The sequence below is a fragment of the Gadus macrocephalus genome, chromosome 5, assembly GCF_031168955.1.
Source record: "Gadus macrocephalus chromosome 5, ASM3116895v1".
Classification (NCBI taxonomy): Eukaryota; Metazoa; Chordata; class Actinopteri; order Gadiformes; family Gadidae; genus Gadus; species Gadus macrocephalus.
Genome location: NC_082386.1, coordinates 15,193,024 through 15,211,705, shown reverse-complemented (window position 1 = coordinate 15,211,705; position 18,682 = coordinate 15,193,024). Strand labels below are relative to the sequence as shown.

Here is an 18,682-nt window from a genome sequence, read left to right as displayed (position 1 = left end):
GCATAGATATAGACTTAAAGGTCCCATGACATGCCACCAGGTGTGGGTTAGCAGTGAGCAGTTACAAGCAGTTTTGGAAATCTGTCCCTTATGACATCACAGGTCGGCGTGTCCACCTAGATGTGTGACGGATAGATGAGCAACGTTTGCTACAGTCCACTGGGTAGGCTGGTAGGCCAATCTATCCAGCTAACATCTAGGTGGACACGGCCACCTGAGATTTCCAAAAGGCTTGTAACGCTAATCAGCCCACACCTGGTGGCATGTCATGGGACCTTTTTTAACTCCCGCCATCCTCACCTGATGCTGACCTAGAAAAACATCACAGAATATGACTAAACCCATAAAACACACACATAGAATATTAGCACAATGCAAGGTGGTACATGGTAACAAAACAGACAATCCAAATCATATTATACTTACAATAATCATAATCGTAATCAAAGTTCCTCAACAACCTGCACATATTCACAATTTATTTAATCACATGGGAAAACCACAGGTAATATGTCTATTGAAACTCTTAATTTTTCTTTGTTCCAGTTGGCCAATAAATATTGGGCTCCCCATGTTAAGAACAAACTACCCTTTGACCCCAAGGTAAGTACATTTTTCGCATATGTAGCAATACCCACAAGCAAATCAAGAGCAGTGTAACGCATTATTGTATAATTTAGCATTTTGATGGGATCTGCTGTTAGATAATGTCAGTATTTTGCTGGTGTTCCATGTCGGTAATAAAAGTTTAGCATAATTTGGATGTAATACACCAGTGCCAATCTTTTATGAGCAAAGATATGTATTGTAATAACAACAGGTTTTGAAGATCTTTAAGGTTCTCAAGTGAGAGATATAAGGACATCATATGTTGTGTGAACATTTTAAAATACTTTGTGAATGGAAAAACTAGGTTAATACCAAAGCTTCTATATATATTATTATACTCTTTATTTGCATGCTTTTAACAATGATGTTCTCCCTTGTTTAGGTGCTGGAAGATGTTTATGAAAAGGAGATTCTCAGTTCAAAGTAAGTTACTGTTAATGTTCCGTCTGGAACGGCTACATTCTTCTCCATTGTGTGTTAATTCAGATTTAGAATATAACAAATTGTCTCATTTCTATTTTAGATTTGCCATTAGGAAAATCATGCTTCTGGAGTTCAGGTGGGTTATTTGAAAGGCTTTCTACTCAATAACTTGTGTCTTTGCTCATGAAAGGAAAAACTGATTTTTCTTTGTCAACAGTCAGTATCTTGAGAACTACTTGTGGGTTAACTACACACCCAAGCGATCCAGCAACGCCTTTCTGATGTCCATCAGTTGCATTGTGAATGAGAAATTCAGAGAAAATGTCCCTGCTTGGGAGGTAAGAAGACAATTCTCTATTTCTGTCCATATTATCACTCAACTTTGTGCATGTGTTGCATCTCCCTAGAACCCTTTTCTAGAACATGAAACATAGTGCATTTGAATATAAAGACACACTATATGTTATACAAATGTATAATGATGTGAGTGTCATGGTATTTGTATTGTACTGCTGTATTATAGGTCAAGATAAAAAATTATTCCGAACATGTGAGGTAACATTAACTATCAAGTCACACACTTTTATCCAAAACGTTTCAACTATATTCAGATGGAATATAGTAGGTATCCTGCTCAAGACTGCTTAAAAGTCAGGTCTGAATTACACAGCCACCTAACCACTCGGCTGAGACCCTTCATTACCGTTTTTGTTGTCTTCTGCATCTCTCTTTCACGCATCCCAGCCGTTCAAGAAGAACCCGGGTCACTTCCCCTTCTTCTTCAAGTGTGTGATGGAGGCGGTGCTGGCGGACGAGAAGGCGGGGCTAACGCTGAGGGAACAGACAGTGCTTCTGGTCTTCCTGGATCACTGCTTCAACAGTCTGGTGTGTACCCCTCCTCCCCGACGTAGTCTGTGTTGACGCTCTGGAAAATGTCTGGATAAGCTTTGTCTTTGACTATTTTGCAAACAATTTCAATCTGATATTATTTTGCTGAATTCAGTTCCACTATGGGGATTGGTCAAATTTGAATAACTTAATTTCATACCAAAAACATCCATTGTCATTATGATGTTCCTTAACTGAAGGTTTATTGTACCGTTGACAACCTCATGGACCAACTGAAAGGCACTTTCATTGTTGTTCCACAAGTGAAATGTATAACATTGTACATCTACAAATAGATATGGAAATGTGGGAAGAGTGTCATGATAATTAATTTGAAGGTGGTTTGAAGGTTGAAATACATTTTTTTACAGACACTTGAGGTGTTAAAATCCTGTTTGAAAATGTGTCTAGTCTCTCGTCCCCTTCTGACTTTCGAGTGGCATGTTGTGAATAAACCTGCCGTTGAATTTGTTAACCGTGAACAATAGAATACATTACTTCTGAATGACTAAGAAAGTCCCCAATCCATCATAAGAAATGCAGGCAATGAAGCCATTACGTGCAGCACCCACAAGGTGGCAGTGTTATACCACATGACGGTGGTGTATTAGCAGCACAATCCGCATGAGGTGTCACTGCGGATATCTTCCCCGATATCTGCTTGATAGGTGGGAACACCTAAAATCTATTCTGTGGTGCTCTGTAAATGGTTTGTTTTTTTACAGACTATTATCAGGGCCTCGGGTGTCACAAAAAAAAAAATCTTTCGCCAACAATTTTTATGACATGGTTATCTCTCCTCCTATACTCTTGCATTTCTGTCTCTATCTCCCTTCCCCTCTATCTCTCTATCTCTCTGTGGTTCTTCTCCTAGGAGGTAGATTTGATCAGAGAGCAGGTGCAGCAGCTCATTTCTCTGCCCATGTGGATGGGTCTCATACCAGTAAGATCCAACACCATTTTCTCCAACTTTCAAATTTCCCCCCACCAAGACATTTTTGCAATTCTACCACATTTCTTTACAATTTAATTAAACTTTGGTTGATTTTGATCAATGATTATACGCTGATTCCAGGATCATACTGAATCCGAACGTCCTCTGTCTCTCTCCATCTCTCCCTCTCTCCTTGCATCACTTTTCCTTTTGTCTCAGTCGAGACTGCAGCACGAGCTGAAGAAAGTCCCGAAGCTACAGAAGTTCTGGAATCTGATCAAGAGGAAATACGATAAGATGGATGCGGACGCAGCAGAGCAGTGAGTTATTCTTTTTTTGTCTTCCCTCCCTCTGCATTCGGACACAGAAAGAAGTAAGGAATGTAGGTGATATTCCACACACTCCTAAAAAAAACATTGTTTTTCCTATTTTCCTTCTTTTAGGGCCAAGAAGGAACAAACCTTCCTCTCGGCACTGATCGACAAATTCCTCGGCGTACTTGGATCCATTCCTCCGTCAGGTAATACTTGTATTCAGTTAAGATTAAGATGTCTTGACTGACTCATGTGCTGCATCGCTGCCGTATGGAAATCCCTTTTGCACTACACAATGACTCTTGAAGCCTGAGGTGCTTCCCACACCCACACAGGATTAAGGTACTAACAGTGTGAGCTCAGAAGGACCCTGCCTGGGACCCTTGTGATGGCCCAAGCAGACCCCTTTCATCACGTGTTACCTGATCCACCCCCCTCCCTCCCATCACTGTGTTCTAGCCCACCCTCACTCTCAGCAGGAGGGGGCTTCCCTTCTACTCTGTGACCCCTCTTCTCTTACCACAGAATTTCAAACAATATTTCGCCCAATCATGTCCAACCCGGGTACGGCACGTGTGCTAGCACCCAGTGCAGTCTCACGCTGCCCACACTACTGTAATGCAGGCCGACACTGGGCCGAGGTGGGAAGGGGGATGCATTCGAGCACCAAGAATAGAATGCGCGTGCATTCTTACACGCGTCCATGTGTATATATGCTGCTGCTGCTTCTCCTCCTTCAGAGGAGGAGGAGACCAGGCCTGACAGGGTAGATTACCATCCTGGGCCCAGCATGAAACTCTACCCCCCCCCCCCCCACCAACACCCACACCCACACCCACCCATCCAATCCACTACCAACAACGCACCCAACCCATGCTACCTCCTCCCCATCATCATCATCTTCCTTCTTCTGTGCACAGAGCCTTACCCCAGAGGAGAGCATGACCAACAGACAAACATCCATTGAGGGTCTGTGTGATGGTGGCGGGGGGGGGGGTGGGGGGTGGGGGGAAAGCAAGTGCTGTCCGATGCGTGTTTAGTGGCGGGTCACGCTCTCTGCGTGGTGCCGCAGGGCTGTCTACACGCGTTTGGTGCTCTCATGTCCCCAGCGAAAGACCCCCCACCGATGCTGCTGCCCCTTCCATCACCACCCACTGTGTGTTATCCCCAGTGTGGCTGTGTGTATGTGGGTGTTGTCTTTGTCATTTGCAGCGGTTTAATATCAACTTTAATCTCCTGGGTGTGAGATAATGCAGATGATAATATTAGTAATACATAATTTGATTATTGATGGTGGTAATAATAATAATCCATTTGATTGAGTTAATGGTGATTCTCCCTGCTGCTGCCTAGGTCCGGTGTCAATGGACAAGGTGCACTACTGTGAGAGATTCGTTGAGCTCATGATCGACCTGGAGGTAAGATCCAATGTTTATAAATAACAAACCCTTAATGCATCCCCTTTCGTCTTGCCATGTGGGGCGAATGAGATTCATGAATGAAAGCATTTGAGGCGGCCACTGAAGGAATACGCAAACAAATGCATTACTTGGTGTCGGCAACACAACCGTCGAGGGTACAAACAAAATATCTGGCAACAATACCTGAAAGACTAAAAAGATAAAAGCATAAAAAAATAGTAATGAATCTCAGAAGACTGAAAACTGGCCGAATAGGACTCCTTGATCCCTACCTTACTAAGATTAATTTTGAGTTTCTGTTCTCTGCCACAGAACAACGTAATATGTCAAGCCAAAAGTTTTTGTGCTTCCATAAAAAAATCCCCATGATATCCATCTCTTTCCCCTTCATTTTATGGCGGGTCGTGTGCTGGCTGTCATGATGAATGTTGTCCAGATCAAAGATGGCTCGTATCCCAGTGTCATAAAGTCCTTCACCTGATGAAGGGTTTATATGTCGTATAAGTTATAAGTTGCACTTGCACTGGTATCCACTCCTAGTCCCCACACCTCTTGCCCATCCAACGGCCACACTGCCCCGTAGTCACGCGGGCAAGATGGCGGCTCTCCGCAGGTTCTCCTGTTACCAGCGGGAAGCGGGAACCTGAATAGATTACCTCTGGCGTTGTGTTGACAGGCCGGGGGCCTCGCTGTTCCTGGCAGCGGACAGTGGCCCTGGCCCGGCCTGCTGTCTCCAGAGACGGCTCCTATCCGTTGATGCTATCGCCTTACAATGCCGCACCATATCCTCCCCTGTATTGATGCCTCTCCCAGCGGGGGAAGACATCTATACCCACCCCCGCCTTTGCCAGTGATGATTTCCCTTTACATTTCTATAGGGGAAAGAAAAAGGGATATTAAAATCAAACCTCACTCCCATCTCTTTCCACTTCATTTCATGGCGGGTTTTGTGTGTTTTCTGTGATGATGAATGTTGGCCAGATCAAAGATGGCCGCGGGGCATAAAGGTTATAAACTCGATATCCAGGCATCGGCTTTTGCACCTGCTGCCTTTTGAAGTGCTCTTTGTTTTTTAAATTTATATGTACAAGTGTTTAAATTGGAGTTCGGGGTATACTTCAACTTTTATTCATGCCTTTGTTTTTTCTTACTCCAACCTTTTTGGTTTTGAATATGAAGATAGCTTTTTCTCAATCATATTCACCCTTTAAGCTGCGTCAACATGTCAGAACCCCCCTTTTATCTAAGACTGACACCACAAGCAATTTGCTGGTGACGTGCTTTAGCAATCCAGCCCCCGTTACCACCTAGATGTAATTCCTTCCATTGTTCAGGCTCTGTCTCCGTTTACTATCAAATGTTTCCAAAAGCAACCTCTGAAAAAAAATAAAGACAGTGGATCAATAAGGTATATGGATAATGTCAGGATTGATGCAGGGAGCTGTGGCTGTTCCTGGGTCTATCGATTCCCTTCTGACCCTCAGAAAGAATCCATACCTTGACCCCTGTGCTCTTTTCTGTGGTGGAGGGGGAAGTTTCAACTGGCACCAGACTGCTTTAGTGCTCAGGCCTGTCTCCGGGGTCACTATCCAAATGTCCACCGTTATTTCACAGTCCTATACCAACTCATGGCATGCTTACCAGATCTATTCTGTGTGTTAGGTGTATTTTAAACTGAACTGGGGCACTGTTGAGTATCAATAAAGTTATTCTATATATTGTGTTTCCATATGTATTTTTCAATTTTTGCATATTCTTATTTCAAAAGTTTATTTTATAATTGTTATACCTGTGCTGTTCTTCTGCTGTGACGCCCACATTTCCTGTCTGGAACTGACACAGCACATGTGATTGTGTCCCCCCTGTCTCCAGGCCCTGCTTCCAACCAGGCGCTGGTTCAACACTGTGCTGGACAACTCCCACCTAGTGGTCAGCTGTCACCTGTCCAACCTAATCCAGAGGGAGAAGGAGGGTCACCTCTTCTCTCAGGTAAGGCAAACTCTCCCACACACACATGCGCCATCCAGTACACATACTCACACTGAAAAATGCACCACCAACAGCACATTCCAGTAACCAAGTAAGTGAATGTGTGTGTGTGTGTGTGTGTTTGTTGTTGCTGCCTCATCCCTCTAGTTGCTGGACATGCTGAAGTTCTACACAGGCTTCGAGATCAATGACCAGACAGGAAACGCGCTGACGCAGAAAGAGATGACCACTTTGCACTATGATAGAATCACTTCCCTTCAGGTAAATGGAGACAAACTGGCAGCCCGCACTCCAGTGCCACTTTGCCCTTCTTTCTTTACTGCCTTGGCTGCATCTCGCTTAGCAGATGCCCCCAGGAAACCCAGGTTTATTTATCGGCGGTGGATCCACTCACTGGATATTGATGTTCACCTGCAGTGTAGGATTATGTGGCTGGGAGGGCAGACAGAGAAAAAGGAGAGCATGGAGACAAAGTTGTTGCTTAGTTGTCAGTGCAAGATTCTGAAGAAGCATTGTTTACCAAAATGTTGATTTTGTTTCCCTCGTTTAATTTTCAAAAGGTCTCCCTCTGCTCAATATATTCATAATTTGCAGCAGTATGTAAACGGTATGAGTTTTCTGTGCTGTTAGTTTGATGTAATTCAGATTTTATGGCAACCGTTCTTTTCCGTTATGTAGATTAGTCTGGAGAATACCTGTGGATACAAGCGTATCCCAGACAGATTGAGATCGCAGTGTTTTATCATAAAAGATATTCAGCACATTCAGAAATACAGGTGGGGTCGGTGACACAGGATACATGTATAAGTGATGTTGTGATAATGATTTGAGGTGTGGATGACATACCAGTCCAAACTATGATCAGGATGTGCTGCAATATTCAATACCAGATGCTGTATCAAATTATTTTGACACATGTAAAATGCCTCCAAGGCATTTCATTACATGTCCACCAAGCAAATATCCATACTTTATATCTGTGTTTTCCAAGCTTTTAAGGGCACACCAATTTAAATTTGCCGGAAATGATTATGACATCTTCAATATTATTAGCATTATGGTTGTTATTAATTCAATTCTTCTTAGCAGCAGCAATTTCATAGATAAAGTCACATTGACACATGGTCTAAATGTGATTTAGAAAAAGAAAGTTCAATGTGCTGTGTCTGATGGAAAGGCTTTGGTTCTGATGCCCCGGCTGCAGCTAGCATAGGCCTCGTGCAGGCTCTGATATTGTGCCAGGCAATGCAGACAGCTCTGTGCACTCACCTGGAATGGGTATTTTTTTTCCCCACAGTGCTCCCCCTGTCTCATAGACCTGCTCGGTGACTAGCAGCCGTATAGGATCTGCAGGGGGCAGGTCTGCTTGTTAGTCCTCAGCTAGGAACATCCAAATGTCCCCTGACTGTCGGAGCTCCTCTGTACTATGTGCATAGAGGCTTCCAGAATTGAACAAAGAACTAAGCAGGAAACAGAACGTATTGAGAGAGCATTCAATAGACTGCATCCACATTTGAACATGCTCCTGCATGTATTTTAATTCCTGCATGGAAACCGTTCTGCGTTTTTATATTTTTAATTTCAATCGTTTTTTTTCCTTTTTTCAGAGAGCAGCCTTCGCCCATTTCCCCGAGCTCCTGGACTTTGCCCTGTCCAACGTGGCATCGGTGGACACCCGAGAGTCTCTGACCAAACAGTTTGGACGGCTCAGGTAGATACATGAGGATGCAACTGCCCCCACACATCTGAAAGGACCGTTTGTGTTTGTTTGTATCGTTCTGCCGGTGTTTTAGGCTAATGTGTCGTGAATAATGTGATGGGGATTTTTCTGTGTGCGTGTGTTGAATTGCTATCGGCCACAGCCAGCCAAAGTGCTTCCAATTTGTGTCAACGGCTGTGAAGGAGGCTGTCATGGCTGCCGGCACAGTAACTATATGTATTTAGCAGTTGGTGCCACTGTCATGCCCCCCCCCCCCTCGAAATGCAATCCGCATACCTTTCCCTGTGTCACGTTAAACGCTGCTCTCAGATGAGTGCAATACCCGACACTCTTGTTGTAAAAGCAACAGAACGGCAGATCATCCTCCAGCTCTCTCTCTTTTGGTCCTCATCCAGGCAATAAAAAAGGAGGTCTTGTTATCGTGATGGTCATCCTTGAGGTTATCAGTGTCGCGTTAGCAGGGTTGTCTCTGCTCGGCTATACAGAAGCCAGCCAGCGTTTGAACAGGCAGCCGGTACCAGCCGGAGAGGGACACACGCCTCATTAATTGAATCGATTTCCCGCGGCTGGAGAGCAAACTCTTTGAACAGCTGTGTTTGTCAGATCGCCTTGGTCCAGTTGATCCGCTAAAAAGCCCTTGTTTGGATTGACAAACCTGCCCCGTGTATCTGTGGTGTTTTGTTTGTTTACCGGTCGCAATGATTGCCATCTCATTTATCTTTTTTTCTCGCTTTCTCTCACAAAAAGAGCGCTAATTTACCCATTTCCCTGCCATGAAAAAAGCCATTTTGCATCTTTTAGAAACGCGGATATAATAAAAGCGCAGACTTGCCAGCTCCTTCTCCCTTGCTCAGTGCTCACTTCCTCTGCCTGCTTAAACCTCTGTTTTGGATTATGAACGTCAAAACCCCTTTTTGGAGTCACCAAGCAGAATGTAAGCGGAATTTGGGCTAGGTATCGACTTAGCAGGGCTACACTTTTCCCCCTCCCTCACTGAATTAGCGAAACGACTTTTAGAAGTCCTTCCAATTGTTAAGATGTTCCTCAACTGTCACTAAGGCTGCATGGGGGGGTTTGTACTTCCCAAATTCCTGATCATATTCAGCGAGGCACTTTCTCATACAAACATTTTGAAGGTAATGGCGGTTTATTCCAAGTGCGTTTCCCTAGCGACTAAGCTCCCAGTCAGCCGCCACTCAGAATCTATTCGCTAAGTCCCCGGAATACACCGACACGGCATTACCACGAACACACTCACACTCTCTTTTCATTTGAATCAAACACGCTGGGTTTTCTCGGTGCAATGGAAACGTGAAAAGGTTATGACTCAAGCAACATTTTGAGAATGTTTTCTGGTGTCACGGATCAGAGTACTTCGGGTTCCGTGTCAGGTTATCACAAATACACGATTTTTAGAACACACAATGATGCACAATCATGAGCATGTACACATCTTCAATGCCTCATTAGTGTGAAATCATTGCTGAGGGTGATACGGCTTGTGTCAAGGTGTTCTTCGGAGAGGAGCAACATTTCGTCCTGACGGACACAATGTTTTGACATTTTACAGAGTAAAATGGTCTCACCATTTAGTTCAAGTACGTGACTAAGGCAACCTGACACTGTTAACTACATCAGGTTCCTACATCAGGTACACATACAAAGGCACTTCCCTAATACAGTATAATACAGATGTGGGATTAAGTAGCCCATTATTCAATACAAATATAATATTTATTTCGGAAATTAGCCATTTCAGCCATTTCTGAAATGGCTGAATGCTTGTTCATTTGTTATTATTTCTGAATTATCGAGGGAAGGTGCTGTACTAATAGGATCACATGGTTGCATTCTTTATTCTAGACCTTGTCCATCGTATAAATGCTCTTCGGAAATGCCACATGTGTACAAATTCGATAAACAAGAGGTTTCCGACTGTAAAAGTTGTCCATCGACTGCGGGGGCAGATATCAGCGGAGGTCGCACTAATGAGCCAGCCGGAAGGCCGGAGGAGAGAGGGGAGCGATAAGAAACCAGTGGCTACCGAGGAGCCGCGTGTCCAGCTAGCTTACCTTCTTTCTGCCAGTGGCTCAGCTGTCATCCATGACCTGGTCCAGTCTCCTCTCATCTGCACCCCCCCCAGTGAGCTACTGTGCTGCCATTGCCTCATAACCGAGAGGATAAAGAACCCATACCGGGGCCGGGCGCTTGAGTCATGCGGACTGCAGCATTTCACTCCCTCCTGCTCCACCAACACCACCAGCTCCACCCACAAGTGGTCAAACATTGCATCATGAGGAGTGCCGTGGTCCCAAGCACGCACGCACACGCGCGCGCACGCAAACGGCCGCACTCGCATGCAAACGGACATATGTGCATGCAAACACACACACACACACACACACACACACACACACACACAAGAAATGCACACAAACATGAGCAAATGCGCATACACATGAGCAAATGCGCATACACCGATCCCAATAATCCCACATGCATGCAAAACGCACACATGCTTGCTCAAACACACACGCCCGCGCGCGCTTGCTCAAACACACACACACGCACGCACGCACGCACGCACGCATGCGAACAGTCAACTCAAGCACTGTGCGACCGCCGGCATCGTCGCAGTGTGCGCGTGGGCGTGCGCCTGCCGCTGTCACAGCGTGTCAGCACGATGAAGACGGGTCTGCATGCGGAGAGCTGTGCCTAGCCGCTCCGAGACGGAGAGGGGCTTTGATTTTGGTAATCCACATCAATGGGCCGTGCCCCCCCCCCCCCCCCCCCCCCCAAACACACGCGTGCTGACATAGCAGGACGGTGGCGGTGGTGGTGTCGGCGCGGAGCAGTGGAGCACCGCAGTACATGGAGAATCCCCTCCTGTGGTTTCATGCTGTAGGACAAAAGAAAACCCTGGTGATGGTTTGGTTTTGTCAATCAGCTGGCTTAATTGTTGGGGAATTGAAAGTGTCAGTAGCTGAACATAGGCGGAAGCTTTATGACGTACTAAATTAAGATGTACTAATGGAAAAGGTTCCATTCCCTCCCCCCCCCTGTCGAAGCTTTAACATTTACCTTTTTAAATAATCAATACCTTTTTGCTTTTTGTGGGATTCTGTCGCCACAGAAATAACCCAAGTGCACTATCGATTTGTACCGTTTTATGGATTTAAAGTGCAGGAGTCAACGCATGAGTGTGTTGATTTTTGCTTATTTTGTGCTTTTTTCCCCTCACCCCTTCACTTAACAACACCTCTTTGTTGTCTTGTCATGTCTTGTCTCTACAGTCCCGACACCCTCCACCGGGTGGCCTCGTACCTGTGTCTGCTGCCAGAGCTGCCAGAAGGGCAGGGCACCACCTTTGAGATGACTGTTCTCCTTGAGCTGCTGGTGAGTGCTGAAGAATCCCCTCCATCCCCTTCCACTTCCAAGGTGTATTAAGGGGTGTCTTTGGATACCAATATTTTACAGCAGTTTTTCGGTTACCTTCAACGTTGTGTTTTGTGTGTCTAGACTTATGTAAGTGCCTTTAATCAGTCTGTGAACCAATAATCGTGGTTTGCTTAACATCGTCGGTTAACTGAGAAAGTCCTTTATGTGGATGAGTAACTGCCCAGCCAGCATAATGATATAATGGTGTGTTTTGTTTTGTTTGGTCACTAATTTATGATGTTGCCCTTGGAATTTCTGCATTCCCTCATTACTGCATGTGCCCAGAGAGAGTGTGAGAGACCTTTCCGAAAAACATTATAAATAAAATCCTAGGGCTCTTTCAATCCAATGTCCCACTAGCGTCGTCCCCCCAATGCAATACACACACACGTGCACACACACGTGCTGGGTGTCCTTATCAAAGGGTGGGGAGTTGGCAGGCTGACCAGTGGTTACTCCTAATTACCTTCTCAGCGCCTCCTCGGGTCAGCGCTGAGAGGAGAAGGAGGAGCCCTTCATCATAATTAGCTGATTACGTTTTTGCAGGAGCCAACGTCAGGGTACTCAATTGGGCGTAACCCCGGGCCACCCCCCCCACCCTGTACCTGACAACAATAATCGGACTGGGAAATCTGGCTGCGTGCATCATGCTCTGTACCAGAAGAGCTTCAACCGCTGGAAGCTGACATGGGACAGAGAAGCCATGTTATATTGAAGCGCACAGTGTGTGTGTCCTTTTGGTAGAGAGAGGGAGAGAGAATGATGATGTAGTTTGACCAGTTAAGGCTGTTTATTTCCTATGCTGAATAGATGAGCTGGTCTATATTCAGCAAATATCCCTGGCTCTCATTTCCCCGATGAATAATTGAACAGCATACTCTAAGACTGCACACAAAAAAGCCATTGAGGTGTTGTGCCTGCCTGGTCATTGCCGAATGTATATACATTTTTGCAAGGGAATTTGCAGTTTTTTTAGGGAAAGTTTCAGATCCAACAAAATTATTGTCACAGGAACAAATGTGAAATGGGAATTTTACATGTTGACCGTGTGCATGAGTCTGCGATGGATGACCAATGTGGTAAATTCTTCAACGACAGACAATTCATTCAAGGGATACTTTTGATCCTGAAATTCTGCAATTTACCAACAGCCATTTATCACCAACATCGCTCCTTCAACTATCGAGTGGCCAAGGCTCCCCTAACCACGTTTTAGTGTGGGTTCAAACTTGATTAAGACTCCCAAACAGTCCTAAGAGTGGTGGCAGCGACCTGGTTCTCCGTCTTCTCGCAAGGGGCCGCCACAACGACATATAGGCTGAGCAGGAAGCGGGGGTATCACACCTCCAGGCTAGATAATGCGATTGTGCTTAGCTATGGTTGTACGTCAACGCAACGCAAGGGGGTTTACCGACCCATTGCACCCTACCGGACCCTCCTTGCGTCCACTTCAAGGGACTGACGTGCGGCTCCCAAAAATTGTATCCTTGCATCGAGGCGATGCAGCAGCAAGGCCTGTGATTGGTCCGCTAACATAAACCCGACGCAGAACCAAAACAGGTTCAACAGGTTGGAAGCGACTGTGTGTTCATTGCATTACGTCAACGTCCAACCATAACTAAGCCTTAACATGGAAAGACCGAAGTTATATTGTTTCAATATCCCACATTTCCCTCACTTACTCTTTGTCATCCTCTCTCTCTCTACGTCTCTCCCCCCACGTCACTCCTCCAGGTCTCTCGGCATGAGCGCAGGATATCTCAGATCGAGCAGCTCAACCAGATGCCTCTTTATCCAACGGAGAAGATAATCTGGGATGAGAACATCGTCCCCACTGAGTACTACTCAGGCGAAGGTGTGTGTTGCAACGTGCACGCTCTCGAGATGAGTGTTTCTTCTTGTGTGTGCACAAAAGCCCGCCGTTTTGTTAGCGTGACTAATCGCTGCACTATCACAGAATGTGTTGTGCACAAACAAAGACACACGCACGCGACACAAACACACACACACACACACACATACACAGTACACACACACATACACAGTACATACACAGTACACACGCACACTCAAGCCTGTTATCTCTTGTTGCAAAGGCACTTAACTTGCCGCAGATCACAAACACTCCTTACAGGGAATCCTCTTTAGCTGGCAGGGGCACCTTCAGCCCCGCAGACACCACCCACCTTTCAGAGCTGCACACTCTTAAGCGCATTACTCGTTTAACGATCTCCATTGTCTTTCAGAAGTAGGAGAAATGCATTTTCGTCTACAATTTCTGTGCCACAAGGAAAACATCATAGTGGTGTATCACTCGCAAAACATCTCATGGGAAGTCCATAAAAATGTAGTATTCAAACACAGCGTTTAGTTTTACCCTCCTCCCCCACAGGTTGTCTCGCTCTGCCCAAGTTGAACCTCCAGTTCCTGACCCTCCACGACTACCTGCTGAGGAACTTCAACCTCTTCCGCCTGGAGTCCACCTACGAGATCCGGCAGGACATCGAGGATGTGGTGGCGCGCATGAAGCCATGGTGGGCCTCTTCCTTGTGATGTTTTCTTCCTGTGGTAAAAGTAGAATTGCATATGAGATAAAGGCTGCAGGTTACTGTGGAGTGGATAGGGTGTTTAACTCCCAGCCATAAGGTAATTGGTTGATCCCTAATGGCCACAGTCTAGACTATCTCTGTAGGCATCCTTGTGCAAGAAACCTAACCCCTAAATGCTCCTTCATGACGTGTATCTAAAAATACTGTAAGTGACGACAACATTCATGTATGACTACCGCTCTCCTACTGATCTTTCAAATTAGAAAGTGATGTGGTAAACCAAGCACTGCCTAGGTGAAACCAACCATCGGCAATAACAGTGCATTGCAACGCCTGACACGCACAGTGTGCACGGGCTGCCTAGCAGCAAAACTGTCCCACTAACTATTTGGTGCAGTGAACAGGAACTAAAAAATCGAATCGAAACAAGCTTGTGGTGATGGGGCCAAATCCAACCTCCTGACAATTCTTGTTTGCGCGGGCCTCCCCTTCACAGGCAGTCTGAGTACGGGAGCACAGTGTTCGGGGGCTGGGCCAGGATGGCCCAGAACATCACCGCCTTCTCCATCGTGGAGGTGGCCAAGCCCAACATCGGGGAGAACTGGCCCGCCCGTGTGCGCGCCGACGTCACCATCAACCTCAACGTCCGAGACCACATCAAGCACGAATGGGAAGGTACGTACGCGTGTGTTAATGAATTGCATTATTCTCTATTTTGGTCCGAACATTGTAAGATTGATGATGTAACAGACAACCGTGTATCAGATCCATTATTGACTTTCCCCAGAGTAGGGCTTTGATTTCGAACTTCGTAATTCGAATATCAAAAAATAAATCAAATTTCGAACGAATATTAGGCAGCCCTTAATATTCGAACCTGTTATGGGCAGGCCAAGAGGGAGAGACGTCGGAGAACCCGACGCAGTCTATTCATAATATTGTAATGACCACGGAAGAGGCAGTGAATGAAGTATTGATTAGACAGCGATTTATCAGAAACCCAATAAACCGTTGGAACATGCAAGACCGGTAACCATAGCAACGCCGGTAAACAAACCTCGCAAAACCCAATCCAGGGCTGAATCCGAATACTCATACTTATAGTATGCATTTTGTAGTACGCCACAAATATAGCGCGTCCGAATGCTCAGTACGCATTGTGTAGTACGGAAATTTTAAAGAATGCGTACTACCCATTGGTACTACCACCACAGTATACAACGGTAGGTCACTACGCTATCCCACAATGCAACCGGAGTCTGGTAACAAACGAAAAAGTGATGGCTGACCCGACACTACCAACAGCGGCTTAGAAAGACGTCGTAGAAAGCGGCGAAAAAAGAGTCATCAAAAAGAGTAAAAAAGTAAAGTAAGTCATTAAGTAAAAAGAGACATTTTTAATTTTATAGCAACGATGACAAGACGGAAAACGGGTAACTTATCAAGGTAGTTTTGCCGGCATCTGAGGGGAGATACGTCATCTCCCAACATCCGGTGGAGTTTCGGCGGTGTTCAGAAGCGTTCAGAAGCGTTCTACGCATAGCTGTAGACCGTACTACACTTGACAGTGTAGTACGGTCTTCAGCTATGCGTAGAACGCTTCTGTTCAGTAGACACTGAACAGAAATAGTATGTACTAAGTATTGGGATTCAGCCCAGGTCTTACTGAAGGCATTTAATGGTCAAAATATTATTAATAAATATTCGAATATATTCAAATATTAATATTAATAAACAAACGAACTTCGAATATGATTTTTGGGCAAAAGTCAAAGCCCTACCCCAGAGTAGTGTCACCCCTTTTGGAATCTTACTTTATGATTCCTGCCCGCAACTTCCTCTTCCGTGTTTCCTTTCCATTTTCCGCCCCGTCAGTCGGGTTGAGAGTTCATGGAACCTTCCTTGGCTATCTACCATGCAGACTTTCACTAATGCCTTTGGCTTCTCTCTGCTTGGCAGACCGGGACACTGTGCACAGTGTTGGGTGTAGCAGGTCAGCCTTGCTAATTTTGACTCGCACTAGAGCCCTATAGAAGCACCTTCAAGCACAACAAATTATTACTTATGTTATTATCATGAGGACAATATATAAATCACTACATTACATTGCCAAATTATAGCAGTTGTGTGTCACAACCATAAAAACAAAGCTCTTATTTTGGCATGCTTGTCAGAAAACTTGATGCAACGAATATTTCCTATAATATTGCAACATCATTATATAAGGATATATTGTTATTTCTTTCATTCTACACCACCCTTGCACAAATCCCTATGGACTTTTCCTTTCTTTTAGGTTATTACTTTGGTGGTTGTGGAGTGCGATGCAATTCTCTGCTTCCTTACCTCTGTCCCCATTGTACTATTTTAGCTTCATGTTTTAAACATCAGCTGAACACTGACTGACTGGGCAATTTATCTCTCTGTTTCACTATTCCTAACTCCCCCAACCCCCTTCCCTCTTTTCCTTTCTCCTCTCTCACTCTCGAATTCTCTATCTCTACTTTATTTCTATATATTTGTCCCATATATCTATACTCTTTTTCTCTTTCTCTCTCTCACTATATTTATAAATCTTCTGTCCCACTGCTTTGTCTCTTTCTCCACCTCCACCCCATGCTCTCTCTCCGTCCCTGTATCACCTGTTCTCCTTCCCTCTCTGCTCGCCTTCATCTGTGCTTCCCTAACTCCCCACTGTTGTACCCCCCCCCCCCCCTCCCCTCCCCTCCCCTCCCCTCCCCTCCCCTCCCTGCCCATCCCCATCCACGTCTCTCCCCCTCCAGGGCTGCGCAAGCACGACGTTTGCTTTCTGGTCACGGTGCGTCCCAACCTGCCCTACGGCACCCGCTTCGACCGGCGCCAGCCCTTCGTGGAGCAGACGGGCCTGGTGTACGTGAGGGGCTGCGAGGTGCAGGGCATGCTGGACGACAAAGGGCGCGTCATCGAGGAAGGTGTGTACCCATGTGTTGCTCACGACCTCGCTCGTACACGCATCCCCACGTGGGCACATCCCCATAGGCATCCATACGTACAAACTGTATTTTGTTATAAAACAAACACGTTTACTGTACGAAATCATCAAATGATCAGGGTGCTGGTCATTTTAGAGCGAGATATCCATCTCTCTCATGCACAAGTGGGTATATGTGAATAGGCATACATACCTACAAACGATATTTTGTTGGGTCTTTTATTGAACGAATATAATTGGAATATGTAACGCCTTAACTGTACTAAATCATAAAATGTATTGGAGATTAGGGAAACATGCCAATTAGAAATACCGGGATTCTCCAACGGCAATGCTCCAGTGTGTTCTCCTTTTCAACCGCAGTTCCAGGAAAGAACATGCGTTTTAGTTCCGGCCTGTGTGTTACGATTCAGTATTCTCTGAGCTGCTGCCTGATATGAGACAAATTGGCACGCAAACCCCAGCGTGCTGTAGGGGGAGCAAGCAAATGAACATGATCCACTGAGATTGTACTAGATTCTCCCCGACCTATAAAGCCTCACCCTCTTTTTGACAAAGCTCCATGACCAAGCTGTGCTGGAACACGGGCCAATCTTGAAATTGCAAATGCACGCTTTTAGAGCTGAGAGGGTCTCAAGACGGATGCCACATGAGCTTGTTTTTAATTGTATAAAAATAGAATTGCCAACATATACATTGACGATCAACACACAGGCACAATTATTCAATTTAGACAATGACAAGCGGCAACAAGAATCGTTGCCGCTTGTCATTGTCTAAAAGGAACAATTGTGCTTTTCTAAAAATATAACGTTGCGCTCGGCCCATCTTGCGTTCTTGTTCGATCATGGTTCCCTACCCAGCAACCAGTGAGCTTCATGTCGGGGGAGGGGGGGGGGGGGGCGGGCGGGCGGCAACAACAACTCTCCATTATTGTGAATAGCAACGGCAGTACCAATTTTAAACGCTCGGTCTGATGTATTCCTACAACCAGGATCGTTAACAACACTTTCTCATTCACAATAATGGCCATACATGCTGAACACGCAAGCATGCTGTTTATTCATACGTACTCCTACATATGCACGTTGGCCTGCCGTGTTGCTGTCTGCACATGGGACTGGCTTTTGTTCATTTTTTTTAATGTGGAAAAAGCCACCAACACTCAAACTGACACACACACACACACACACACACACACACACACACACACACACACACACACACACACACACACAGTGGAGTGGAGCACATCGCCCTCAATCCGGTCGGACCGCTTACATCACCCCTCTGCACTCCTCTTGAAGGGGTCGGAGAGGTGTTGTCATGGTGATGGTCACGCGGTGACCTCACCTGTCTGCATTACCATTCCATTAACCTGGGGGGTCGTCACGGACACCTGCGCACGCTCTCTATCGCTCTATCT

General features: G+C 45.6%; 1 protein-coding gene across 2 annotated transcripts in view; it reads left to right on the top strand.

Moving 5' to 3' along the window:
- The window catches only part of aqr (aquarius intron-binding spliceosomal factor), a 57,441-nt gene that overhangs the window by 1,000 nt on the left and 37,759 nt on the right, over window positions 1-18,682 (top strand). For both annotated transcript variants that reach the window (XM_060052707.1, XM_060052708.1), the window contains exons 3-19: window positions 547-603; window positions 992-1,032; window positions 1,133-1,168; window positions 1,250-1,370; window positions 1,777-1,917; window positions 2,795-2,863; window positions 3,074-3,174; window positions 3,298-3,374; window positions 4,522-4,586; window positions 6,462-6,578; window positions 6,726-6,839; window positions 8,186-8,289; window positions 11,592-11,694; window positions 13,471-13,591; window positions 14,129-14,270; window positions 14,782-14,960; window positions 17,069-17,236. In XM_060052707.1, the coding sequence (XP_059908690.1) occupies window positions 547-603; window positions 992-1,032; window positions 1,133-1,168; window positions 1,250-1,370; window positions 1,777-1,917; window positions 2,795-2,863; window positions 3,074-3,174; window positions 3,298-3,374; window positions 4,522-4,586; window positions 6,462-6,578; window positions 6,726-6,839; window positions 8,186-8,289; window positions 11,592-11,694; window positions 13,471-13,591; window positions 14,129-14,270; window positions 14,782-14,960; window positions 17,069-17,236 (1,756 nt within the window). The remainder of the gene's footprint in view (window positions 1-546; window positions 604-991; window positions 1,033-1,132; window positions 1,169-1,249; window positions 1,371-1,776; window positions 1,918-2,794; window positions 2,864-3,073; window positions 3,175-3,297; window positions 3,375-4,521; window positions 4,587-6,461; window positions 6,579-6,725; window positions 6,840-8,185; window positions 8,290-11,591; window positions 11,695-13,470; window positions 13,592-14,128; window positions 14,271-14,781; window positions 14,961-17,068; window positions 17,237-18,682) is intronic.